Here is a 27,697-nt window from a genome sequence, read left to right on the forward strand (position 1 = left end):
TGGGTTCTGCCCCTATGCTGCGTTTATGTACATCAAACTTTTTCCACGCTTACTTTGCTCATAGATTATTTCTCAAGTTGTATCACGTGAAATAAAATTTAACAAACAGATATGTTTCAAATAGGATATATTTGAGATAACTAAATATTTAATCAACCTGTTGTTGGAAAAGCGGCACATATCCATCATGCTGGGTCATGTATTTTATTTTCCATTGTGGAACTTGAAACTGTGTGTATTAAATGTAAATATGTTTATGCACTTTTACTCACGTCTGGGTCTCTTTTACTGTCCGTTTCACGGGAGCTGAGTGTTACAGTGTATCGATGTACAGCGGAAAATTTGCAGCGTAAGCCTACTTTCGTATTTTTCAACAGACACGTGAAGGCAGCAAAGGTCCACCACCCACCGGTGCAGTGATATTGAGAGGTCAATCGTCTTCCAATTTAAAACTGAACAGGTACGTTTCCATTGAACGCACAATATTGTTTTTTGGTGTGTTATTCATTTAAATCATACAATTAATGCTATTGTTGACCTCACAATGAGACGTTCTTTCGCCAACTCTTAACTCCACAGCTAGCTTAACGCTAGCATAGTTTGACATGTCCGGCTGACTAGTTAACCGTGAAGGCGCGGAAATTGCCTTAAACGTAAAAATAGGCTTTGTTTTTCGGACGACCACAGCGATTATTTTAACGACTCTCCTACCACTATCATTGTATTGTACCTTGTCCATTTAAGATGCTACAGTGCTAGCTCATTCGCTCAGCTTGATGGACAGTTCGTGACTCGCTCAATCCCGCCTATGGTCACGTGACAGCGCTCTGACAGCTCATGTAAACATACCGTAGTACGCACATGTACTTCATTGTTCACCGTAAATTACATCATTACGCAAGAACATTGCTCGAATGTGTTTGTGTCCTCTAATCTGTCATTCATTCATTCATGGACATCCTGAGTACTACCTGTTGACAGTGTTTTGCAACCTTTTTTGAGCCAAGGCACCGTATTTTCATTAAAAAAAAAAAGTCCAGAGGCACACCACCAGCAGAATACATAAAAAAATTAAACTCAGCAGTCGATATTCCATCCATCCATCTTTTTCCGCTTATCCGAGGTCAGGTCGCGGGGGCAGCAGCCTAAGCAGGGAAGCCCAGACTTCCCTCTCCCCAGCCACTTCGTCCAGCTCTTCCCGGGGGATCCCGAGGCGTTCCCAGGCCAGCCGGGAGACATACCGTATTTTTCGGATTATAAACATACTTGCCAACCTTTAAACCTCCGATTTCGGGGGGTGGGGGGCGCATGGTCGGGGGGGGGGGGGGGGGGGGGGGCGTGGTTAAGAGGGGAGGAGTATATTTACAGCTTGAATTCACCAAGTCAAGTATTTCATATATATATATAAGAAATACTTGACTTTCAGTGAATTCTAGCTATAAAGTTAAAGTTAAAGTACCAATGATTGTCACACACACACTAGGTGTGGCGAAATTATTCTCTGCATTTGACCCATCACCTTTGATCACCCCCTGGGAGGTGAGGGGAGCAGTGGGCAGCAGCGGTGGCTGCGCCCGGGAATCATTTTGGTGATTTAACCCCCAATTCCAACCCTTGATGCTGAGTGCCAAGCAGGGAGGTAATGGGTCCCATTTTTATAGTCTTTGGTATGACTCGGCCGGGATTTGAACTCCCAACCTACCGATCTCAGGACGGACACTCTAACCACTAGGCCACTGTGTGTATTAAATGTAAATATGTTTATGTACTTTTACTCACGTCTGGGTCTCTTTTACTGTCCGTTTCACGGGAGCTGAGTGTTACAGTGTATCGATGTACAGCGGAAAATTATAAAATATATATATATATATATATATATATATATATAAATAAGAAATTCTTGAATTTCAGTTTTCATTTATTAACATATACACACACATAACACTCATCTACTCATTGTTGAGTTAAGGGTTGAATTGTCCATCCTTGTTCTATTTTCTGTCACTATTTTTCTAACCATGCTGAACACCCTCTCTGATGATGCATTCTGCTTCGTCTCCTTGTTGTGTGCGCAGTTGTGCACTGCACTCTCTAAAAGCTGTAGATGTTATTGTCACATATGCATGTACAGTAGATGGCATTATCGCCCTGTTTAAGAGTGTCACAACATTGCTGTTTACGGCAGACGAACTGCTTTACGGTAGACGAAAACGTGACTGCTGTTGTTGTGTGTTGTTACTGCGCTGGGAGGACGTTAATGAAACTGCCTAACAATAAACCCACATAAGAAACTAAGAACTCGCCCTCCATCATTCTACAGTTATAACGTGATTGGGCAGGCACTCTGTTTATATTGTGGTAAAGCGGACGTGAAAACAGGCTGTCGACACGTCACTCAGGTCCGCCTGAATTTCGGGAGAAAATTTGTCCCTAGGGAGGTGTTCGGGTGGCATCCTGACCAGATGCCCGAACCACCTCATCTGGCCCCTCTCGATGTGGAGGAGCAGCGGCTTTACTAGTGACCCTACTCAGTGGCCTTGTGGTTAGAGTGTCCGCCCTGAGATTGGTAGGTCGTGAGTTCAAACCCCGGCCGAGTCAAACCAAAGACTATAAAAATGGGACCCATTACCTCCCTGCTTGGCACTCAGCATCAAGGGTTGGAATCGGGGGTTAAATCACCAAAAATGATACCCGGGCGCGGCCACCGCTGCTGGTCACTGCTCCCCTCACCTCCCAGGGGGTGATCAAGGGTGATGGGTCAAATGCAGAAAATAATTTTGCCACACCTAGTGTGTGTGTGACCAGCATTCTGTCTTTGTTTACTTTGTAGCCAGTTCAGTTTTAGTTTCGTTCTGCACAGCCTTTTCTAAGCTTCAATGCCTTTTCTTATGGGCACTCACCTTTTGTTTATTTTTGGTTTAAAAATTAGATAACTTTTTACCTGCACACTGCCTCCCGTTGTCGGTTGCATATTGTGATCATGACAAACCATGTTCCTGACATCTGTATAGCTCGGTTGGTAGAGCGGCCGTGCCAGCATTTTGAGGGTTGCAGGTTCGATCCCCGCTTCCACCATCCAAGTCACTGCTGTTGTGTCCTTGGGCAAGACACTTTACCCACCTGCTCCCAGTGCCACCCACACTGGTTTAAAAGTAACTTAGATATTGGGTTTCACTATGTAAAGCGCTTTGAGTCACTAGAGAAAAGCGCTATATAAATATAATTCACTTCACTTCACATCTACAGAGCAATTAGCTACCTGCTGCCACCTACTGATATGGAAGAGTATTACACGGTTACTCTGCCGAGCTCTAGACAGCACAGACACTCAACAACGGCACATTATTTGCGGATTATAATTACTGTTTTGCAAAAAAGATTTTTAGACTTATACTTAGACAAAATTTAATGATCCACAAGGGAACATTTTCCACACAGTAGCTCAGTTACAAAGGATGGAAAGGATCGTGCACACAAGGGCACAAAAGGAAGTATAAAGTAGACTTAAAATGTACCAACTTTGAACCCAGTTAGGTGAAATTTCATCAACTTCCACAGAACACCAGACTTTATCCCCTGAATGTAAATACATGGGTGGATCTACACAAATATTGATTGTAATGATACCAAGTACAAGAGCAATATATAGTCGATACTGTAATGATTACATCAATAATTTTTACTATTACAAAATATGTGTATATATTAAGGGTGTAACAGTATGTGTATTTGTATTGAACCGTTTCGGTACGGGGGTTTCGGTTCGGTTCGGAGGTGTACCGAACGAGTTTCCACACGAACATATTAAGTAGCGTACCGCTAAACAATGCACACTGAGGCACTATACACGGCATGCTAGCAACGACCGGGCCACGACAACATGTAAAAGCCAGAGCTGCAGGGTTTCCCACAGCGCTTTGTTGCTAAGGCGGCTGCCTTAACAACAAAGAGCCGCCGCCTAAGCTAAAGTCTTAACAAGCTGCTCCGCTTCGTTCTGTCTCTGTCTCTGTCAGTATGTCTCTACAGCACCCAGCATTGTCCCACCCACACTACCATCTGATTGGCTGTTACCGCTCTGTGTGTAACCAATCAGCAGTGCGTATTCAGAGCGGTAACAGCCAATCAGCAGTGTGTATTCAGAGCGCATGGAGTCAGTGCTCGAGCGTTAAGATGAGCAGAAAGGTGTTCAGCAGGTAAGCATCAGGCAGCGGACTCTCCCCAAATTATAATAAACACCTCCCAGTCAACTACTAGTAACATCACTATGAGCCCGTTGACGTTCTAGAAATATAAACGGCAGTTCAGCTCGCTCGCAGTCCTGGCTTGAGGTGGAGGCTAATTCGCTTTCAGCGTAACGTTAGCTCATTTTGCGGTGCGTGTGTGTGTGTGTTACAGACAGCAAAGCCCTGTCTGTCTGTTATTTCACTTGACCTTTTTCTGTGTTGATTGAGCTGTGTTGAAGCAGCAAAAAACGACAAACTTCATGACTGCTTGCTGTCGCACTGATCAGCCTAGTGGTGGCTCACATCCATCACACACAGAGCTATTTCTATTTTTGGGCAGAATTATTATAGTGTTCCCAATTTTAAAAGGATAAAGCCATTGTTTACAAATTTGGTGAATAAATAACCAAAAAATTTATATTTTGTTGTTTTCTTACTGTACTGAAAATGAACCAAACCGTGACTTTTAAACCGAGGTACGTACCAAACCGAAATTTTTGTGTACTGTTGCACCCTTAGTATATATGTATATGTATATTATTTCAGGATCAATATGTGTCACCCATCCCTAATGTAGAGTAGAGATGGTTTAGCCCAGGGTCTGAAACACGTGGTTATGGACCAGCATGTGGCTCTTTTGCCTCCTTGTTGTGGCTCCCTCTGATTTTTTACCCCCGAGTGAGAAAAGTTAGTATTTTTAAAAAGAGTTACATAACTTCTGACTGTCTGAGAGGCCGTAAAAGTGCACAGGCTGAGTTCTGAGGCGCCAGGAAGGCAAGTAAAAGAAACTGGAAGCCTGTTCAGTTCAGCTTCTCGAGTGTGCAACCCCGTGGGTAAACTAACCATGAATACTTGCCAAAAAGAGTTCAATTCCACATAAACAGATTGGTTTTCCTTAAAATTAAAAAATAGAAAAAGATGAAAACTTTTAAAAGTTTATAAGCTCTGCTACGTTTTGCAGCTCCATACTATTTTTCTTCAAAATGTCTTTTTTTTTTATATAGTAAAGGTTGCAGACCTCTGGTATAGCCTAAAATATGAATTTACCTATTCACAGAGTTGCTGTGGATTAATTTAGATCATCGTGATTAAATATAATACATTTTTACATTAATCTATATTTATTGTTTCATTTTGCCAGATTAAGGATACTCAAGAAAGAAGGGACTATGTTAGCGCTTAATGTGCCCTAGTAAATATAAAAAAGTGTGTTTTTGTGCCAAGGAATCCAAGATGTCTGGAGAACTGTCCCTCAACATTAATATCAAAGAGCCACGATGGGACCAGGGAACATTCATGGGTCGAGCTCGGCACTTCTTCATGGTCACGGATCCCAGGACTGTCCTCCTGTCCTCCGAGACTCTGGATGAGGCCAGAGTGATTGTGGAGAACTACAGGTAGGAAGGCTCGGAGGGGAGGAATGATGGTTAGTTTGCAAGCAATTCTAAAACAATAACAACAGTCTTATTTCCGTTTCCCTAATGAACGTCTACTTGCATTGTGGCCAAGTGTGGCAGTAACCCACCAAATGAATGCAGATGGACGTGTGGTTAAAGAAATGTTGTTTTATTGTTAGCGTTGACTTTTTAATGTACATTATGTACCTACCTATTAATGTACCTACTCAGTGGCCTAGTGGTTAGAGTGTCCGTCCTGAGATAGGTAGGTTGTGAGTTCAAACCCTGGCCGAGTCATACCAAAGACTAAAAATGGGACCCAGTACCTCCCTGCTTGACACTCAGCATCAAGGGTTAGAATTGGGGGTTAAATCACCAAAAATGGTGATTTAACTATTTTCCCAAAATGGGAAAATATTTGATGTAGATGCCCATATCGGCTGTTCAGATTTACTTTACAAAAGAGAAGTGTAGGATACTTCTCTTATTGCCTTATTTGTATTTGACTTTATTAAATGTATTTATATTATCATTTGGTGCTAAACTAAAGTCTTAACAAGCTGCTACGCTTCGTACTGCCTCTGCCTCTGTCAGTACGTCTCTGCAGCACCCAGCATTGTCCCACCCACAGCCAATCAGCAGTGCGTATTCAGAGCGCATGTAACAGCCAATCAGCAGTGCCTATTCAGAGCGGTACTAGCCAATCAGCAGTGAGTATTGTTGCGTTTTGGACCAGTTGTTCCTCCCAGGGAATTCAAGTCACAATTCGCTCCCAAGTTCTTTCCGACACTTAAAGCTGAGTTGAAAAACCACCAGAGACAGAATAGGTATTTTGTTGTATATTCTCAAAGCTTTGCCAATATACATTTTGATTGAGACCAGTCTAACCCTAGAACATTCTATCGCGCCTCCCCAAAATGGTCTGTCTTCCCGATCCCACCACCCTCTCTCTCGTCCCATCTCTGTAGACAAAACAAATGCTAGTCAAAACACATTCCAAAGAACTCAAGGTTAACACACAGTTTACTTGCAGACAGAGCAGCAAGAGAAGAAATGGAAAACACGAGCTGTTTTCAAATATGACTATGAAATAAAAGTACAACTTAAATTCGGATATATGTAAATATCTGCCTCCGACAGTATTCAGAGCGCATGGAGTCAGTGCTCACGGCAGAGGCAGGCAGAGAGGAGAGATGGTGCGGGTTGGCAGAAAGGTGTTTAGCAGGTGAGCACCAGGCAGCGAACTCTCCCCAAATTATAATAAACACCTCCCAGTCAACTACTAGTAACATCACTATGAGCCCGTTGACGTTCTAGAAATATAAGCGGCAGCTCAGCTCGCTCGCAGTCCTTTAGGTGAAGGCTAATTAGCTTTTAGCGTAACGTTAGCAAATTTTGCGGTGTGTGTGTGCATGCCTGCGTGTGTTTCAGACAGCAAAGCCCTGTCTGAGAGAAAGACAAGCATTATTGACCTACAGTTAACAACGAAGTTATTTCACTTTACCTTTTTCTGTGTTGAAGCAGCAAAAAAGGACATTATGGTAAATAGTCTATTGCCCCCCCAGGCAGCGATGAGATAGCGACGTGATGGTGGCAACAGGCCAAGTTACACTGTTCCGTACACCCACCCAGCACCTTCTCTGTCCGTCTGTCCCGGGCGGAGTTGTCCCCCTGGACAACTCATGTACAAATTTGACAAACAATACTGTTGCATGGTCGTAAAATAGTTATTAAAATTACCTTCAAATCCAGTCGAGGCCTGAGGCTGATAGTTTACTTAGTACACAAAATACGTTTTCGTCCACCTAAGGAAAGTTTAAAAAGGCTGTTTGTAACATGCTCAAAGTTAAATTTTTCAAAACAAAAACTTCACCGGGGATGGTATGTTACCATTAGTTGTTTAACAGTAGACATATATATTTTTAAAAGTCTTATGTTTTACCGGTATCTAATTATATTTGAAAAAAAAAAAAGTGGCTTGCCGGACCGAGGAATTTGTCTGGCGTTCAGGCAGGGAGCACAAACATATACAAAAGCAGTCCCAGGGAAGCAACTGACAATTTGCAGTCATGTTACTGTTATGATCACGAATGTTAGCCAGTCAAATCGCTATCATTAGCTGTTAGCTAACATCACACAAAGCTAATAAATGTGTTTAACACATGCATAGTTATGTCATTACGTGCGAAAAGCTCTGAAAAGCCAAGATATAATGCTTTAAACACAAAGGTCGCAAACAGCCCCTTTAGTAAAACTTCATAGATGGAAAAGTCAGGCCTGTGTAGAAATTCCAAAGCTATGACGTGCATCCCCCACCCCTTCTGCAAACAAACGACGGTTTATGCTTTGTTTGATGATGACCTTTTTTTCACCAATCACAAGGTGCTGGTGTCATGTTGAATTTCCGTTTTCATTTCCTGCACCCAAAGCGCATACAAAAAAACAAGAAATTAATCATGATTGTCATGAAAAAAAAATCTGATTTGGGCCACTTTGGTCTGCAGGTTTACACAGCAGGCCAAATCGGCCCAAATCAGATTTTTTTCCAGCTGACTGTTCGCACTGCAAGTAAAATGTGTTTTTTATCAGACTCCAGTGGAAACAACCCAATGGGGCCTCGACGTCACTTGCATGCGCACGTCCATAAAGTGAAAACAAAAGAAGTTGACTGGGAGGAAGTCGCTACCACTACAAAATAAAATAAAAGTTACAACACCTTAAAATTATTTTTTTTCCCCTTGAAAATAAATGAAAGTAATATAATGTATGATAGGATATACATAGTGTAATATATTTGGGAGGGTTCTAATTTAACGGCTGTTAAATAGAGGGGACATGGACATCAGCGTGGAGACACGTTAGTTTTATTTTTCAACTCACATGTAAGCAAATGTGCCCAGCATCAATGCCGGTCCTTCAATAATCGCTATTTCTTTGGAATCCATATATATATTGATATATTACCGTATCTTTCAGATTATAAGTCGCTCCGGAGTATACGTCGCACCGGCCGAAAATGCATAATAAAGAAGGAAAAAGTCTTTTTGGGGGAAATTTATTTGATAAAATCCAACACCAATAATAGACATTTGAAAGGCAATTTAAAATAAATAAAGAATAGTGAACAACAGGCTGAATAAGTGTACAATATATGACGCATAAATAACCAACTGAGAACGTGCCTGGTATGTTAACGTATGGTAAGAGTCATTCAAATAACTATAACATATAGAACATGCTACACGTTTACCAAACAATCTGTCACTCCTAATCGCTAAATCCCATGAAATCTTCTGCCTCGGTGTCGCTTGTAAACAACTCTGCCAACTCCAAAGGTATGCGCCGCTTCCTCTTGCCGTTTTCTACTGCATATTTCACTACGTCCAGCTTGTAATCTGCAGTATATGATTTCCTTTTCAGTGCCATTTTTGTTCAGCTCTTCTCAGTTTTTATAAGTTACCGCCAATGTTGAAATGATCCATTTTTATAGCTACGGACGAAGTAGCAGGTAGCATCCCATGACCCACAATGCACTTCTGCCATGACGCGCAATGCACTTCTGCCATGACCCACCCCCGCCAAATTTTTATTGGTTGACGTGTGTGTGACGATTGCTGACGTGTGTGTGACGATTGCTGACATTCGCCTCGTCTCTTACGGGAATGAGATAAATAATATTATTTTATATTTTACGGTAATGTGTTGTTAATTTCACACATACAGGTAAAAGCCAGTAAATTAGAATATTTTGAAAAACTTGATTTATTTCAGTAATTGCATTCAAAAGGTGTAACTTGTACATTATATTTATTCATTGCACACAGACTGATGCATTCAAATGTTTATTTCATTTAATTTTGATGATTTGAAGTGGCAACAAATGAAAATCCAAAATTCCGTGTGTCACAAAATTAGAATATTGTGTAAGGCTAATACAAAAAAGGGATTTTTAGAAATGTTGGCCAACTGAAAAGTATGAAAATGAAAAATATGAGCATGTACAATACTCAATACTTGGTTGGAGCTCCTTTTGCCTCAATTACTGCGTTAATGCGGCGTGGCATGGAGTCGATGAGTTTCTGGCACTGCTCAGGTGTTATGAGAGCCCAGGTTGCTCTGATAGTGGCCTTCAACTCTTCTGCGTTTTTGGGTCTGGCATTCTGCATCTTCCTTTTCACAATACCCCACAGATTTTCTATGGGGCTAAGGTCAGGGGAGTTGGCGGGCCAATTTAGAACAGAAATACCATGGTCCGTAAACCAGGCACGGGTAGATTTTGCGCTGTGTGCAGGCGCCAAGTCCTGTTGGAACTTGAAATCTCCATCTCCATAGAGCAGGTCAGCAGCAGGAAGCATGAAGTGCTCTAAAACTTGCTGGTAGACGGCTGCGTTGACCCTGGATCTCAGGAAACAGAGTGGACCGACACCAGCTGGACTGCTGCTGAGTGGTCCAAAGTCATGTTTTCTGACGAAAGCAAATTTTGCATTTCCTTTGGAAATCGAGGTCCCAGAGTCTGGAGGAAGACAGGAGAGGCACATGATCCACGTTGCCTGAAGTCTAGTGTAAAGCTTCTACCATCAGTGATGGTTTGGGGTGCCATGTCATCTGCTGGTGTCGGTCTACTCTGTTTCCTGAGATCCAGGGTCAACGCAGCCGTCTACCAGCAAGTTTTAGAGCACTTCATGCTTCCTGCTGCTGACCTGCTCTATGGAGATGGAGATTTCAAGTTCCAACAGGACTTGGCGCCTGCACACAGCGCAAAATCTACCCGTGCCTGGTTTACGGACCATGGTATTTCTGTTCTAAATTGGCCCGCCAACTCCCCTGACCTTAGCCCCATAGAAAATCTGTGGGGTATTGTGAAAAGGAAGATGCAGAATGCCAGACCCAAAAACGCAGAAGAGTTGAAGGCCACTATCAGAGCAACCTGGGCTCTCATAACACCTGAGCAGTGCCAGAAACTCATCGACTCCATGCCACGCCGCATTAACGCAGTAATTGAGGCAAAAGGAGCTCCAACCAAGTATTGAGTATTGTACATGCTCATATTTTTCATTTTCATACTTTTCAGTTGGCCAACATTTCTAAAAATCCCTTTTTTGTATTAGCCTTAAGTAATATTCTAATTTTGTGACACACGGAATTTTGGATTTTCATTTGTTGCCACTTCAAATCATCAAAATTAAATGAAATAAACATTTGAATGCATCAGTCTGTGTGCAATGAATAAATATAATGTACAAGTTACACCTTTTGAATGCAATTACTGAAATAAATCAAGTTTTTCCAAAATATTCTAATTTACTGGCTTTTACCTGTAAGTCGCTCCGGAGTATAAATCGCACAAACTGCGATTTATAATCCGAAAAATACGGTACACATTGCTATTATTTGCGCACTATTGACAAGTGATGCGCCGAAAATTTGGTCGTCTTAAATAGACTTTGCTCACCGAAAACGGATGTTGTGAAGAAATATCCACGTTCACGAATGACATAGCTCGCCCAAAGCTGACGAACAAAATCACAATTGGGTCGCATTGCGTTTAGACTGAAGTCACATTTGAAAAGATCACATTCCAATCGGATTCAGGACTACCTCCTGATGTGGCCTGAATCTGATGCCAAAAGATCGGATTTTAAGCACTTTGGACCGTTTCGACTGGCAAAAAAATCTGATTTGTGTCACTTGAGGAAAAAAAAAAAAATCAGATTTGGTGTGCAGTGTAAACGTAGCCATTGATCATAAATCCAGTTTTTGTCCATTCAAGGACTTGTATGCATTTTGAAGTTTGCACTTTCACTGTGAATTGAAAGGAAGTGTCTGGGACAATACGTCGTCACGCTACAGCATGTATAGTGGTGCACCTGCGTAGATCGTGGACCTGAGGTTGTGGACTGGTAAATGGTAGTGTGTCATTCCTTTGATCTTTCCAGATCTGGGATTGTGACGCCGGGCTTGACGGAGGATCAGTTGTGGAGGGCCAAGTATGTGTACGACTCTGCCTTCCACCCCGACACCGGGGAAAAGATGTTCGTGATTGGCCGGATGTCTGCTCAGGTGCCCATGAACATGTCCATCACTGGCTGCATGCTCACCTTCTACAGGTACCACATATGTGTGTGTGTCGTAAGCATCTACTGAACAGGCTTGACTCTGTAAAACAAATGGAAATTGTGACGTGTCAATTCTGAATGACCGTACATTTCATCTAAATAAATAGATTGAGAGCAGCCAGGAACTGAAATAGATTTTTAATCCCAGTTGAGTGAAAATCCTCTTAAAGACTCAAAAAAATGTCACTCAACTTGGGCAGAACATTGACCTCCTTTTTATGTGTCAAGTGATAACAAGCACCGCGGATATGAGCTGCTTATTTCATGACCTAAGTCAGTGTCATTCCATTAGAATAATGACAAATCAACACTCACACGCAGCATATTTATAACAGAGTTTAGCACGAGTCAATAGAAATGATGTCATGTGTTTGCAGGACAACTCCGGCTGTGGTGTTCTGGCAGTGGGTTAACCAGTCCTTCAACGCCGTGGTCAACTACACAAACCGCAGTGGAGATGCGCCCATCACTGTTAAGTATGGAGGACCCTTTTACTCTCTCTTAAGTTATCTTCCTTGCATGTTTAGAACCAGACCCTGAACATTGGTATGGAAGAGCATGATGAAGCAATGCATGTAGTGTAGAATTTTATATATCATGTAGTAGGGCTGGGCGATATGGACGAAAAAGTATATCTCAATAAATGTTTACTTAAACTCCATCCATCCATCCATCCATTTTCTACCGCTTATTCCCTTTGGGGTCGCGGGGGGCGCTGGAGCCTATCTCAGCTACAATCGGCCGGAAGGCGGGGTACACCCTGGACAAGTCGCCACCTCATCGCAGGGCCAACACAGATAGACAGACAACATTCACACTCACATTCACACACTAGGGCCAATTTAGTGTTGCCAATTAACCTATCCCCAGGTGCATGTCTTTGGAAGTGGGAGGAAGCCGGAGTACCCGGAGGGAACCCACGCAGTCACGGGGAGGACATGCAAACTCCACACAGAAAGATCCCGAGCCCGGGATTGAACCCAAGACTACTCAGGACCTTCGTATTGTGAGGCAGATGCACTAACCCCTCTGCCACCGTGAAGAGGGGTTAGTAAACTCGATATTCGAAATATATCTCGATATATTTTTCAGTGAAAGTATACATATAAAGATATTCATTTTTGAGCGATATTCAGTGAAATGGAAGTGAATGACAACTGCACTGCAAACAGTCAGTGGCACTTTTATTAACCCAGTTAGTCAAGATGGGTTTTAACAGCACAGGAAAGTAACTGTTCATGTAGTACAAATTTACATAACATAAATAATATAGAAAAATATTCTTTCTACGTAAAATAAATAACATAGCTGTGCAAATAATACAAAATGTATCAAACTCAGATAAAAAAAAAAAAATTTGCAGGCAGGCACTTTGTGATTTCCCTTCCTGGTTCGATGACCCGCCCTATCTTGCCTCTTATTGGCCTGTCCCTAACCAATCGTGACTCATCATAGTAAACAACCAACCAATCATGGATGTTCTTATACGTGCAAGCACGTCTTGGAAGGAAGAAGGGGAGGGTTTAGTAGCCCACGGAGGGGGACCGGGGGAGAACAAGGAACACAACAAATAAGCGGCGTTTGGTAATTTTAAAGTAAAATAAATTATATCGATATTACGATATTTTCTTAATTCATATCTTGTCTAAAAATATATCGATACATCTTACAAACTCGATATAACGCCCATGTTTGCATCAGCCTGGATGTGTTGTGCTGTCTTGATGCCTAAACAGGCTGCAGTACGAGTCAAAACAGGACCTTTTTGACGTTTTGAATCTCAAAGGTTCCTGAGGTGTTAGCGCATGAATACCTCCGCTTATTAGGGATGAATACAGAGTACCAGTATTTTTGGGGTCCAGGGGGACTGTTAGAGATTATGGAGAAATGTTGTTTATCCTAATAAGAGTTAGTATTAGTTTGAAGTTGGGGCGGTGTAGCTCGGTTGGTAGAGTGGCCGAGCCAGCAACTTGAGGGTTCCAGGTTCGATCCCCGCTTCCGCCATCCTAGTCACTTCCGTTGTGTCCATGGGCAAGACACTTTACCCACCTGCTCCCGGTGCCACCCACACTGGTTTAAATGTAACTTAGATATTGGGTTGCACTATGTAAAAGTGCTTTGAGTCACTAGAGAAAAGTGCTATATAAATATAATTCAATTCAATTGAAGTGAACGCACTTTACTCGCAAGTCACGACCGCTTCTACCGTGCTTTATCAACCGTCCTCTTAGCGATCCAGAAATCCACGGACCAATAATAATACGCTCACAAAAGTGAAAAATTTAAGTAATATGGTGATCCATAAAGTTGCTCTTATTCAAGGTGGCATCCGCTGCCAGGTCTCTAGTCGCCGTCTGACGTCAGTCCATCGCGCCGCGTTTGCGTGGCATCAAAACACCTTGCTTAAATGCACACCCACCTAACATGCTAATTGATTGTGTCGATTTATAGTATATATTTGATGCATGTCACATAAAAGGTCTGTGTGTGCACATTAATGCCATACTTCAATGTTATTTCCAGCTGGGTGTAATTGTAATGAATAGAGAAACAATGATGGATCTGCGTGCTTTTGACAAGATGATGACATGTGACTTGTTTAGGATTTAAAAAGCAGGTGTTGATAAAAACTTCCCTGCTGTGAGATGTTACATGATGTTGGTGGTGTACAACCTCTTGTGCTTATGAAAGGTCATAAAACATACTTTTTTTCCACATCTTTATTTACACCAATTACATAATACCAATAAGAGTATGGATGAATGCCGATGTCGATAAGGAATATCGATATTGGTATCAGTACCAATAATATAACGATATACATCCCTACTGCAAATGTATACTGTACTGTTATGTGTGCTTTCAGTCAGCTTGGTGCAGCCTATGTGAGTGCTACTACCGGTGCTGTGGTCACAGCCCTGGGACTCAAGTCTCTGGCCAAGGTAATATCCCATCAGAAAAAAATCAACTCCCTTATTGGAAACGCCGTGCTGGTTGTGCTAAGCGTTCCTGTGTTTCGTCTTTTCAGCGTCTGCCGCCAATCGCCAGCCGCTTTGTGCCTTTCGCTGCCGTGGCCGCCGCTAACTGTATCAACATTCCTTTCATGAGACAGAGGTGAGCTCTCGTTCACTCTTCACTTTTTCACACTCCAACGACCCCACCTCCACTCTACATTGCTGCTGTTGTTTCTCCCCTCCAGGGAGTTGAAGTACGGCATTCCCGTGACAGACAAGAATGGAAACAGGTTAGGAGAGAGTGTCAGTGCGGCCCAGCAGGCAATCATGCAGGTGGTGGTGTCCAGGATTGGCATGGCAGTGCCAGCCATGGGTACGTACACTCCTCACATTTCAGCAACCAATTGTATCTCCTCAAGGCAAAACACCATAGGAATGAGATTTAGGTCAAACTAAAGTCGTCAGTGTACAGTTTGTATAGTGGTATAGATTAACTAGCCACAGAAAATGAGTTATAACACAACCATTAGTGTCTGGGCAATATGGCCTAAAAATAAAATCTCAGATTTTTCCACAAAAAATTTGATTTCTGATATTTTTTTCCCACTTAAAAAAACTAAATAATACAAAAGACAGAGATAATTCAAAACAAGTTTCGCTTTTATTTAATCAAAACTAGTGGTTCGAAAGTACCGTATTTTTCGGACTATAAGTCGCAGTTTTTTTTTCATAGTTTGGCCGGGCTCCAGTGCGATTTATATATGTTTTTTTCCTTCTTTATTATGCATTTTCGCCAGGTGCGCCTTATACTCCGGTGTGACTTATACTCCGAAAAATACGGTATACAAATAATGTCACAACTTACAAGATATGCATGGCATTAATATACACTGCATCTTACTCTTAGCAAAATGTTAATTATTTGTGTGTGTGTGTATATATATATATATATATATTAGGGCTGCAACAACTAATCGATTATAAAAATAGTTGCCGATTAATTTAGTCATCGATTTGTTGGATCTATGCTATGCGCAGAGGCAATTTATTTTTTATAAACCTTTATTTATAAACTGCAATATGTGCAAACAGCTGAGAAACAATCAAAATAAGTACGGTGCCAGTATGCTGTTTTTTTCCCCAATAAAATACTGGAAAGGATAGAAATGTAGTTTGTCTCTTTTATCCGATTATTAATCGATTAATCGAAGTAATAATCGACAGATTAATCGATTATCAAATTAATCGTTAGTTGCAGCCCTAATATATATATATATATATATATACACACACACACACACTTCGTATAGAATCATATTCCAACAACTAAATAAAGAGCGTCCTCTGGGAAGCAAAATAATATAAATAATAATAATAATAATATAAATGAATAAAATACTTCTGTAAACAAAAATATTGCATTGTATGTAAATAAACAATACATGCCAACATTGAGATGAGTAAAGAAAAAACTTAACATCTTCTGTCTTGAATAAAATACTTCTATAAACAAAAATGTAGTGTTGCATGTTGTATGTAAATAAATAATAAACTCCAACAATGAGTTACAGTAAAAACTTACATATTCTGTCTTAAATAAAATATTTCTGTAACAAAAATGTTGCATTGCAAAATAAATAAACAGTAATATTGAGATTAAGTGCAAACTTATATCTTGTTTTGAATAAAATACTTCTAACCAAAATCCTGCATTGCACATTGTATGTAAATAAAAAGTAAATCCCAACATTGAGATTAATAAAGTGCAAACATATCTGCTGTCTTGAATAAAATAATTGAGTAAACAAAAATGTTGCATTGCACATTGTATGTAAATAAACACTACAATTGAGATTGAGTGCAAACATATGTTGTGTTTTGAATAAAATACTTATGTAACAAAAATCTTGCATTGCACATTGTAAATAAAAAGTAAACCCCAACATTGAGATTAATAAAGTGCAAACATATCTGCATTCTTGAATAAGATAGTGTAAACAAAAATGTTGCATTGCACATTGTATGTAAATAAAAAGTAAACCCCAACATTGAGATGAATAAAGTGCAAATGTATATATGCTATCTTGAATAAACTGTAAACAAAAATATGCCGTTGCACATTGTATGTAAATAAATAATAGACTTTGAGAGGTTTATAGTTTAGTAGGTAGATAAAACATGCTTTTCCACTGTGTTGGTTCTCATTGGATTTACTACAAAATGTTTTTCTGACAGCTATCCCACCAGTCATAATGAATGCTCTGGAAAAGCGAGCTTTCATGAAGGTAAGCCCTTAATTTACCGCCTTACAAGGAGTCCTTCCACATTCCACCTGTTGTCTCACTGTTGTCGCCCTGCAGCGCTTCCCAATTCTAAACGCTCCCGTCCAGGTGGGGCTTGTAGGCCTGTGGTAAGTAAAAGCTTGAGTGACTAACCGCACCAGCATTTGTAACATGTCTAAAATAACCCTTGCTTCTCTTTGATTGACAGCCTGGTGTTTGCCACCCCTTTGTGCTGCGCCCTGTTTCCACAAAAGAGGTAACCGCTACTTTTCAGTCACACGCCTTTTTTTTTTTTATCTCCTCCAGGTTATCTAATCCTTGCAGTTAGTAAATTAACTCAAAGGTTTGGGTGAATTTTTATGAAACTTTCAGGAAATGTTTGAAATGAGGTATATAACTGATTAGATTTGGGACCTGATCTTGATCATTTCTATTACATTACCTTATGTTGACATTTCTTTATGTGTATGATAGCAGCTTCACAGAGACAAAGATAGTGGATGACGGACAAGAGGGTTCACTCTTTCATTCTACTATAAATAGCTCTAATGGCTATGGGCACAAGTTTATTAAATTTTCAGGAATTGTTAAAAATGGGATAAGGAACAAGTCCTATTTTGGGGCTTATCTGGATCATTTCTACTACGTTAACTTAAGTTTGACACAAGCTTCGACTTGTGTGTGGGTATGCTTGGAGACACAGACTGTGGATGACTGACAAGAAGGTTCACTGTTTTTGTTTTTTTATTCCACTATAGTTAGCTCAAAAAGTTTTGTACATTTTGATTAAACTTTCAGGAATTGTTAGAAATGGGATAAAGAACAAGTGATAACATTTTTGGCGTATTCGGATCACCGTCTGGATTCAAGACTTTCTTTTTTACTATTGGTAACATGACAAAGGTCTGCGGTCTAGGAATGCTTTTCTGGTTCTGCTTTGTAATGGCATCCCGTCATATCTATGCAGCTCTATGCGTGTGAGCGGTCTGGAGGCGGAGCTTCAGGAAAGGATACAGCAAAGCAGCCCAGGCACCAGCGTGGTCTACTTCAACAAGGGCCTGTAGGACCAGGACACACGCACAAGTGTACGGTACAAGCAATATAGTTTGTGCTTCTAAAGTTCATCCCAAGGAGTCAAGCAATCAAAGTAGGCTGGATGTTCCTAACCTAACTGATGTATTTTGTATAGAGCGAACTGATTGACCTTGAATGTACCATCACACATTGATTGATCAGATTAGTTGTACAGCTACCTTGGAACCATTATTGATTTTAGTCAGATGTCAACCTTTTTTTTTTTTTTTTTTTTTTTTAAGTGTACTCACACACCCTTTGTAGTCATAGTTACAATACCACTTACTGTAACAGCTTCAACTTTTACCTTGCTGTAATTCGGCACTTTTTTTTTTTTAAACACAGGCCTACCGTTGTGATCGTAATCTACTTAAAAGGTTAAAAAAGTCTGACTTATACACTGTAACTCTGCACTTGTCCTACGTAATAATTATTACATGAATCACAACAACGCAACATTGTGGGGACCGGAGGACAAATGTAAGCAAATGTTAACATTTGAACAGGAACTTCATGCTAGGTTAGCCATTTTGCTCACACCTTTGTATATTTGATCCAGGCTGTATTTTAAGATGTCTAGCAAAGCCTGCCTTTTTTTTTTTTTTTTTTAAACAAAATTGCAATTAGTCTGACATTTGGTGGTCCTAAACAGGCGACAGGGGCATACATTACTGTTAGAACCTCATTAAAAAGTCCATTTTGCAAAAGTAGGAGACTTAAGTCAATCGTACCCAAGACACTGCCTTGTTTCAAACCAGTACAACCTACTTAGAACAAAAAGAAAAATTAGATTTTTAGACAAATATACATATACCTATAATTTTAATCATGTGCGTGACAATGGTGTGCAACATGGATTCTACATGAATTGATGTAAATGATATACTGGACATGTAGCTTTATTTCAAGATATATGTAAAAGGAGTGAAGTAAAAAACATGTTTGAGTGTGGTCTTTTTGCTGTGTTGGCTATTACAGGGTTGTTCTGCTCTTCAGCTAAGCTTTTTATGTTTATACGCGTGTCATACTATATTTGCTTGGATGTATTTATAGACTATATAAAATGTATTTTATGGTAAAGGGGTGTTGTGCCTCTGAAAGCACCAGCTGGCCCGAAGAGGAAGTTTCTCGTGTTTAGGGTCTTTTCTCTTTAAGTATCAACTTGGTTTATGTAGTCCAGTCTCTAGATTTCCGAAGTCCGTTAAGCTCATTGGAATTAAAACAAGTATTTTTTAATGGTTTCATTCCAAAGTGATAGCAATTTTATATTTTGGAAATTACTCATGACAGCGAATAGTCAACTGTTTTTTTTTTTTAAGCTATCCAGCGTTTCATTCTACTACATGCTCCGTTACTTTCATTCAATCTAGATAACATATGCTGCTGCTATGGTAAAATATTGATTGTACTTGCCAAGTGTGCTAGATTATGAACTGTTAATTTTCCTGAAGGAATCAATAGATTTATCTGTATGTGTTACTGCGGGTACAAGAACAATCTCATCTGTTCTGAAAGAGTAATGAAACTCAGCACTTCAGTTAAATGTATCCAAAAGAAAGTACCATTTGCCCAGGACTAGAAAGACTTAAGTTTGTCCTTAACTGTGAAGGTTCTCATTCATTCAGGGAATTAAATTGTTCACAACTGGACTGCTTGGTTTGTCTTGGAAGACGTTTCGCCGCTCATCCTAGTAGGCTTCATCAGTTCAGACTGGTAGTATTCGATCCACAGCGATCGTTCTGCCACCCAATACTTCAATGCTAACGAGGGGAATTTACATTGACTGTTAGGATTGCCCGTTTGCATTAAGAGTTTCTCACTACATTCGAGCAAAACCACCCTTGCCCAGACACTCTCCTGGTTTGGGATTATAAATATTTGGGGTTTTGGCACAAACCGTTGGACTTGATCTGACCAATCCAAGTCTGAGCACGAACTGATGAAGCCTACTCGGATAAGCGGTGAAATGTCTAAGACAAACCAAGCAGTCCAGTTGCGAACGATTAAATGCCCAGAGATGACTTAAGTTCATCATTAGCTTAATTTTGTCTTTATGCATAGGTGGTTTTGTACTATGTCACTATGCAACAAACAGGTGTCACATAAATGTGATTTTAGTTAGTCAAACCTCATGAATTGTTTAGCATAAAAATAAAAGGCACAAAATGTTAGACAATCCGTGTGATTACACTCCATGAATGTTTTCACCTTCATGTAAACACTGTCAGTATCGGTGCTGTGTACTCTTCCTGTTTTGTGTTATGGATTAAATATGACTTGGAAATCCAAAAATTTCTGCAATTTATTTTTTTTATTTTTATTAAAGAGCTGCATTAAACAAAAATGCCAAAAACACTACTTAATGCAAGGACTGTGCAATATATGTTTGAATCCAACTATCCATATTCAAATTAATGCTAATACAGTAAACCCTTGTTTGAGGTTGACTGCGGTAACTTAATTGTCAAAGTAGGAATTCATTGTAAATCTACCTCATTTATACTTTTATTCAATTTAGTAATGCAACCAGAGAATGAACCAATCATCCAAGAGACAGACCAGCCCTGGTTTGGTCTCATCGAGTAGCCAGTACTATAGTATTGGTATTTGCCATTTATGCTTGAAAATGCCTAATTTAGGCCACAATCTTTGAAGCATTGACAAGAGACAACTACATTTTCATGCTCACTTAAGACAGCTCCAAGTTTATTTTTTTTTAGCCATTTTAGGTTTTAAAACACTTAAATTTCTATTTCTAAAAATAAGTTTGTTTATAGGCAACCCACTTGCATCCTGATTTGTAAAAAATAAGTTTGTTTAAAAAGGCAGTTGAAAATGTTTTCCAAATCAACTTGTTTTGACTTAAGTGCATTTGCTTTGTGGACATTAGGTATTCTGTCACTATAATGTGTCAAAACATTGCCACCAAGGTTTGGTATTATCTGGAAAGAAAAATGTATCGGCACTGATGAATTGAAATATACAATATTTTCTACACTGCATTTCAATGTCAGATTACAAGTTTACATTTCATAGCTTTTGTGAGATTTTACCAAAGTAAACTTGTTTTGTTAGAGGGGCTTAGTGTAACTTTTTTCTTCAATGCCAAAACTTAGTGGCAACATTCTGACTCCATATGAGATGCATCAAATCATGCTTCTATAGAAGATGTGAAAGGTTTGTAATGTAGTATTTTACTTTTGCTTGACTATGTGAAAACATAATTCAAAAGGGTTTGTGTACTGAAAATCAGCTTGACAGAACTGTCAAATGTACAGTAAATATCAATGAGACAAATGTTGAGTATAATGTCGTTTATTGCTACGGTTCATGGGTCACATCGTCTCAAACCAGCAAGCAGACCTCAACATCTGCAGCAGAACGTGCATTTTAGCCATCAAACTTGCTCCTCTCCTTTGGAGTTTTGAGCCAAGTCATCATTATTAAAACACAATTACATGTTGAAGGTGAGCTTGCGTGAATCAAATTCCTGTGTTCATACCCGTCTAGCTTTCAAGTGTCTGCAGAGGTAGAGCTAGTGTTCTAAATTGTAAGAGGTACACCGTTTGGATGGATTTATTTAACATTGATTGGTGGTTGTCATTTGTTCTGTTTTATACATTTAGTGTTCTAGCAAACTTATTTGCGAGGAACAATTTTCCTAACAGCTTCAAGAACATGCGCCGCTTCCACTTTCTGGCCAAATTCCTTCTCACGGTGCTCCAGTAGGACTCCCTGTGTCAAGCACACAATGCATCAAGGAAAGTGGCTGCGTGCTTGTGTGAGTTTACCTACCTGATCTCCTGCGCCGATGACAAACACACCACCCATGATGAAGCCCTCGCCCTTCAGGTTGCCCTGGTAACCAGACCTCCAGACCCGGAAGAAGCTCTGCAACGCAGCCAGACGAAACACCCCCATGCCGCCCATTTTGGGACCGTAGAAATGTTTCTGCAAGAATAAACAATTGTCAGTTTTTCCTTCCATGACTGGCCAGGTGTCTACAACGCTTTAAAAACAGCCAACATTTTCGTCGATGTAAACATCCCCGGCGAAGTGCGGTTTGAAGTCCTGGATCTCTGTGTCCACACGCTCCTTCACCAAGGCCACCAGAGGGACCCCAAGCTCTTCCAGCTGGGGCTTGAGAGAGGACAGCCCAGTGGCCTCCTGCCAGGAGAACAAAACATTGTTTTGGTTCCCAACTCAGAGCTTTCTCGAACAAGCAAATTACAATCACCTCTCTGCACAAAGATCATCCGGGCCGTCGCACGGCGAAGATGACCGCGCCGTTCTTCTCCCAGAGACTCTTTGCTTTGATGAGCTCCTCTTCTGCAGACAAGACAAATGTTTTTATTACACATCTCCAAATGTCCCTGAGGGGAGACAAGTCCACAAGAGCTTCACAGGTTTGATAAATCAGAAGAAAAACAAGTACACTTCAGAGTGAACGCTCTGTTGCTTTGCAAGCTTTGTTCAGAAGTGATTTGCATGAAGTCCAACAAGTTATTTTGCTACCGTCAGTGGTGGAGCGCAGGTCAGCATCAGCAAGATGGTCCAGCGAAGCAGGGAGAAATTTGGGTAGACAAAAGTCAGAGTTGATCAGGAAGACCCCTGCCAGGGCAGCACCAAGGGCTCCCAGTCCCAGAGTCCACATCCCCATCCCGAACAGTTCCAAGTCCACAGACTCAAACACTGCAGCACAAACAATACAGGATCTTAATGCATGTTCAACCACATTTTCCAAATGAAACCTTGAGCTCAGTACACATTGAACGCAACATTTCCCCACTGGACTGCAGTCTATTTGGAGAAATGAGGGTGTGACGCAACACAGTGGAAGACATAAGCAAAACAAATCTTAATACAAAATTACTTTCCTTTAAAAAAAAATGAGATGAGGGCTTTTAGAAGTGGAGCCCACAGCTCATTAAGAGCGACCATGCTTTCATGTTATTGTCCAATAAGGCTAGTCTTGTTGACTGTGCCTTTTTGAAGAATACAATCTAAACAGGGTCTTAGTGACTGTGGCTTTATTCAGCAAGTACCAAGTGGCAGCACTGATCCTCCTGCTACATCTTATTCTCTGGCAGATCAGGAGCACATGAGCTGTTAAGCAGAGTTACAACACCATCTACTGTGCAGAGTTGGAATGACAAGCTACAGACACTCCTGGTATGTGTTCAACATGTAGCGACACATCTATTTGTGGCAGGCCGTCACAAATGAATGTAAACACAAGTGAGAGACAGGAAGTGGTTTCATTAATCTGCTCTAAACAAGAACCGCGATACTGTCAAGTAGAAGCCCAAACTTGACAACTCTTAGGTCATTAAACATTTGGCCTCACTGAATTTGTTCTGTAGAGAAGCGGCAACAGGTTGAATTAAAGCTGCATTTTAGCCAATAACTGAAATTCTTAATTTACACCGTTACTCCTAGAACAAGCTATTATACGTCTTTTGCCCCCCAGAATCTGTGTATTGAAGAGTATCCCTATCAAACTTGAATGTTCAAATAAAGCGGTTTAATGCCCTGAAAACTAACTGAACCACTACCTTAAACGTGATGACGTATTGTTACACCCTTAATTAATCCTGCTTAACCAAGCTTAACATTGAACAAAAATCCTTCACACAGGGACTTCATATCTTGAGCAGACAAAACATGCCTCAAGCCACCAGTCATTCCGATGACCTTCAGTCTACACTAGTCCAACACTTGTCAACGGAACACCTACTCAGTCGTGTGGTGAGAGCAATACAAAAACCTGATAATCATGCCAATTTTTTTGGATGGTTGTAGATCTACACTGCTTTGTACTGAGAACCGTCTATTTCAATAAATTGATTAGAGCTTTTCACAGATGCAGGTCCTAAATGGGCTTTAAGCTTACTCTGATTACCAAACTAATGCAATTACACAGCACTTTATAAACAAAAGTATCCAACAGATCATTTAAAAAGGGAACTGCGCTTTTTTGGAATTCACAATCTTATAAGAACACTTTCGCAAATAAATGCAATCAAACGTCCACTTACAATGCAATATATTTGAGTCACTATCTTCCAATAAAAGCCCTTAAACATCCAAACACTTCCATTAAGGTTTTATATGCACATCAAGATATGCAATGTAGTAAAAAGGCACATTTAATATTTATACGTTAGATAATTTTAGGCATAAATGGCACATTAATTTAAAAAATGCATCACACGGTTGATTTTTGATCTACAATAAACTTCCACAAGCAAGGAAGCAGTTTACCACTCAGTCAAAATTGGCACACAAGCTTGTGATCAGGGCGCCGCTATAGTGTTAGTGCTTATAATATCACCGATACTTGGTTGATATTCAGGTCACAAAATGTAATTAGTATTGTTGGCGTTTTTTGGATGGTTATTTATAGGCAGAATAGAGGACCTCACATTGGCTCTGCTGTAAGCAGACTTATGTACAAATTAGAATTTAGCTAAAAAGGTAATTTCTTTCATAATGATTGTGAACAATAACCAAAATTACAAAGGATGACACTTCAAATGTGGCAACTGCCATTTTGGAAGTTGTGGCTCCGCTTATGCCAATGGTTTTTGACACGACACCTTGGAGAGATCACCATTATTCCTTTAAGTAGATTATGGGCACAGACTAGACGACAGGCGGTAATTGGAGCATTCATGGTAAGAAAAGTCACTTTAATTTTGTCATTGTGCACAAAAGGATGAAAGTAGTCTTCAGACCACATTTGCAAGGCATTAGATAAAAATAACTACCCAGCACTACATGGGTGGTAGAGCAAGTTCGCTATCATACCGGTTCTGCAACAAAACAAGAAACCGTGTATGCTTGCCTGCACTGCGTTTGTTTGGGTCGGGACTTGCTTTGGCTCTACTTTGGTGGAAATGAGCGGCCAGGCTTCTTTCAAAGAACCTCACGCTCACAGCGGCGTTCCTCAGAGGGAAGGTAGACCAACGGGTAGGAAGGGGTAGCGTTCGCCTCAAAGCTGCCAGCAGCATCGCCACAGTGAGCCTTTTCCAATACACAAAGGAACGCTCGCTGTAAAAAACAAAAACTATTGATGTGATGCCTTCAGGGACTCGGCGTGCCAAACTTAATGTAATAGTTATTGCTGAACAAAGTTGTCTTTTACTGCCCCCGCTTTTATTCCGAGTCACCGCTTCCTCAATTTCTAATGTTATACCATACTAAAAAAAAAAAACTTCAGAAAACAAATCATGCAGTGGCCATAAAATAAAACTTAGTATACTAACTTGTTTCCAATTGTCTGTAGTTCAGCTCATTCCGTTCCAAAACGCTTTAGATCTCTCAAAACGTTGCTGCAAATAACTGATAAACGCCAGCACCCGCTGTTTTAAAAGGAAAAAAAAGCACACCCACAAGTGCGTCACAAGACTTAAGATTACACAAGAGCTACTGATATAATTAAATTGACCTTAAGCATCAATATATCCATCTTTACAACAGATTTTGAAAAAGTACAACTAAAAAAAAAAACCTACAGTTGCATAATTGGAAAGGAGGAAAGTATTTGGGTAAAATGTGCCTCTGAAGTTGCACAACTCCAAAGTCAAAACCTAATATAGCTGGACTATATTGTTTAACTTTGTGCACTTTTCAGAAGTTTCTCCACGCAAATAGGGAAAGTGTCATAATAGCCAAAAGAAGCACAAATGGACTTTGTCAAGTGTAAAAAAAAAAAAAAAAGTGGGATAAGCATTTAGCTTTAATTAGAGACGTCCGATAATTGCTTTTTTGCCGATATTGTCCAACTCTTAATTATCGATTCCGATATCAGCAGATACCGATAGTCGTGGAATTAACAGATTATGCCTAATTTTGTTGTGATGCCCCGCTGGATGCATTAAATGTAACAAGGTTTTCCAAAATAAATCAACTCAAGTTATGGAAAAAAATGCCAACATGGCACTGCCATATTTATTATTGAAGTCACAAAGTGCTTTTTTTTTTTTTTAAACCTGCCTCAAAACAGCAGCTTGGAATTTGGGACATGCTCTCCCTGAGAGAGCGTGAGGTTGAGGTGGGCGGGGGTTAGGGGGTAGCGGGGGTGTATATTGTAGTTAGTGCTGCAAGGGGTTCTGGGCATTTGTTCTGTGTTTATGTTGTGTTACGGTGCGGATGTTCTCCCGAAATGTGTTTGTCATTCTTGTTTGGTGTGGGTTCACATGTGGCGCATATTTGTAACAGTGTTAGTTGTTTATGCGGCCACCCTCAGTGTGACCTGTATGGCTGTTGACCAAGTATGCTTTGCATTCACTATGTGTGAAAAGCCGTAGGTATTATGTGATTGGGCCGGCACGCAAAGGCAGTGCCTTTAAGGTTTATTGGCGCTCTGTACTTCTCCCTACGTCCGTGTACCACTACGTACAGCGGCGTTTTAAAAAGTCATAAACTTTACTTTTTGACAAAGATATCGATAATTTCCGATATTACATTTTAAGGCACTTATCGGCCGATAATATCGGCAGCCCGATATTATCGGACATCTCTAGCTATACTATGTCCTGGCTGCTCAGCACTACAATAAGATGGTGTTTATTGCAAAAGATGTTGCCTCAAGTCAGATGTGTTTATTTGAAAATATTCCCCTCCCATTTACCTTCAGTATTCATTCCTGTGTTATGTTAAATTATGTTTTAAACATTGATAACCCTGAAAGTTAAGTTATAATAGTGATATTGAACTTTGTTTTCTATAGTGCAGTAATACTTTTAACTTAATCCACTGCAAACAAAAAAGATACAAAGTGAAGCTCTTACATTAAACTCAATTATTTACTACTACAGTTCACATTTTAGTTAGATTTGACCTAAACTGTCTCCTGTACAGTTAAAAACGGTAGTGGTGAGAGCTACTCTGGAACGGATTAATTCACTTTCATTATATTTTATGGGGAATCAAACCGGAAACGGAAATAATTATGGACGCCAACTATTGATATTAAAGACACCTGTTGCAATTTCCTTGAACTTGTATTTAAGGTGCTTATTTAAAGATGCATGTCAAATTACTTTTTGACACGAAATTAAATGAATAGCAACGGTTCTAAAAGCGTACAGTATGGTACATTAAAATGACAACACTTTACATAGCGTTCGAATTGAGGCACATTATAGCTCTAAACTCAAAGACGCTAACAGTTAAGATGAACTTTGCAACACAAAGACAATGACTTTAGGAGTAATAAAAACATAAAAGAAAACGTAGGTTTAACACAAGCTGATAGTAACGGAACGATGAGATCGACTTGATGACATGAAAGCTTTACGTGTAACCTTCTTTAGCCAGGCAGGCAGTTAGCTCGGATTAGCTAATCTAAAGGTACCCTCCCTGCAAATCGCAATTATATGTTTAAATCTGCAGAGCGGGTCGTCAAAAAGGAATACAAAATCACTCAATAGGCAGAAGTGTTTTCAGTGAACTCACCTGTCAGTGATGACACGGGTCTTTGCACAGGACTGAACATCGCGCATGCGCGTTAAATAGCCCAGCAGGCAGGGCAATTAATCGAGCACAGATGGAAAACTGTTTGACTAAACGGGTCTTTGTCGCTTCATCCCGGACAATATTCACGACAATTGTGTGCTTTGTTTTAAAGATGTGATATTTTGGTTT

General features: G+C 40.2%; 2 protein-coding genes across 5 annotated transcripts; one reads left to right on the forward strand and one right to left on the reverse strand.

Moving 5' to 3' along the window:
• Positions 1-358: 358 nt before the first annotated feature.
• Positions 359-21,232, forward strand: sfxn3 (sideroflexin 3). The gene is made up of 11 exons (XM_061941107.1): positions 359-460; positions 5,448-5,620; positions 11,557-11,727; positions 12,114-12,212; positions 14,603-14,678; positions 14,765-14,850; positions 14,936-15,063; positions 16,926-16,975; positions 17,051-17,100; positions 17,181-17,228; positions 17,940-21,232. The coding sequence occupies exons 2-11, from the start codon at positions 5,457-5,459 to the stop codon at positions 18,034-18,036; spliced, it is 969 nt and encodes a 322-aa protein (XP_061797091.1). The 5' UTR covers positions 359-460; positions 5,448-5,456; the 3' UTR covers positions 18,037-21,232.
• A 113-nt stretch (positions 21,233-21,345) lies between these two features.
• Positions 21,346-27,570, reverse strand: LOC133588584 (peroxiredoxin-like 2A). Of its 4 annotated transcripts, none has more exons than XM_072915558.1 (7): positions 27,509-27,536; positions 25,315-25,410; positions 22,562-22,738; positions 22,284-22,375; positions 22,073-22,213; positions 21,842-21,997; positions 21,346-21,781 (listed from the first exon to the last, which is right to left on the reverse strand). In XM_072915558.1, coding segments are annotated over exons 2-7 (663 nt in total). In that variant the 5' UTR covers positions 25,316-25,410; positions 27,509-27,536; the 3' UTR covers positions 21,346-21,685. The 4 variants fall into 4 exon arrangements, with proteins under 4 accessions (XP_072771659.1, XP_072771656.1, XP_072771657.1 ...); XM_072915555.1 differs by lacking the exon at positions 25,315-25,410 and adding an exon at positions 24,894-25,099 and having other exon boundaries at positions 27,509-27,524; XM_072915556.1 differs by lacking the exon at positions 27,509-27,536 and adding an exon at positions 24,894-25,072.
• Positions 27,571-27,697: the final 127 nt, after the last annotated feature.

Source organism: Nerophis lumbriciformis, linkage group LG02 (genome assembly GCF_033978685.3).
Source record: "Nerophis lumbriciformis linkage group LG02, RoL_Nlum_v2.1, whole genome shotgun sequence".
In the NCBI taxonomy this organism is placed as follows: domain Eukaryota; kingdom Metazoa; phylum Chordata; class Actinopteri; order Syngnathiformes; family Syngnathidae; genus Nerophis; species Nerophis lumbriciformis.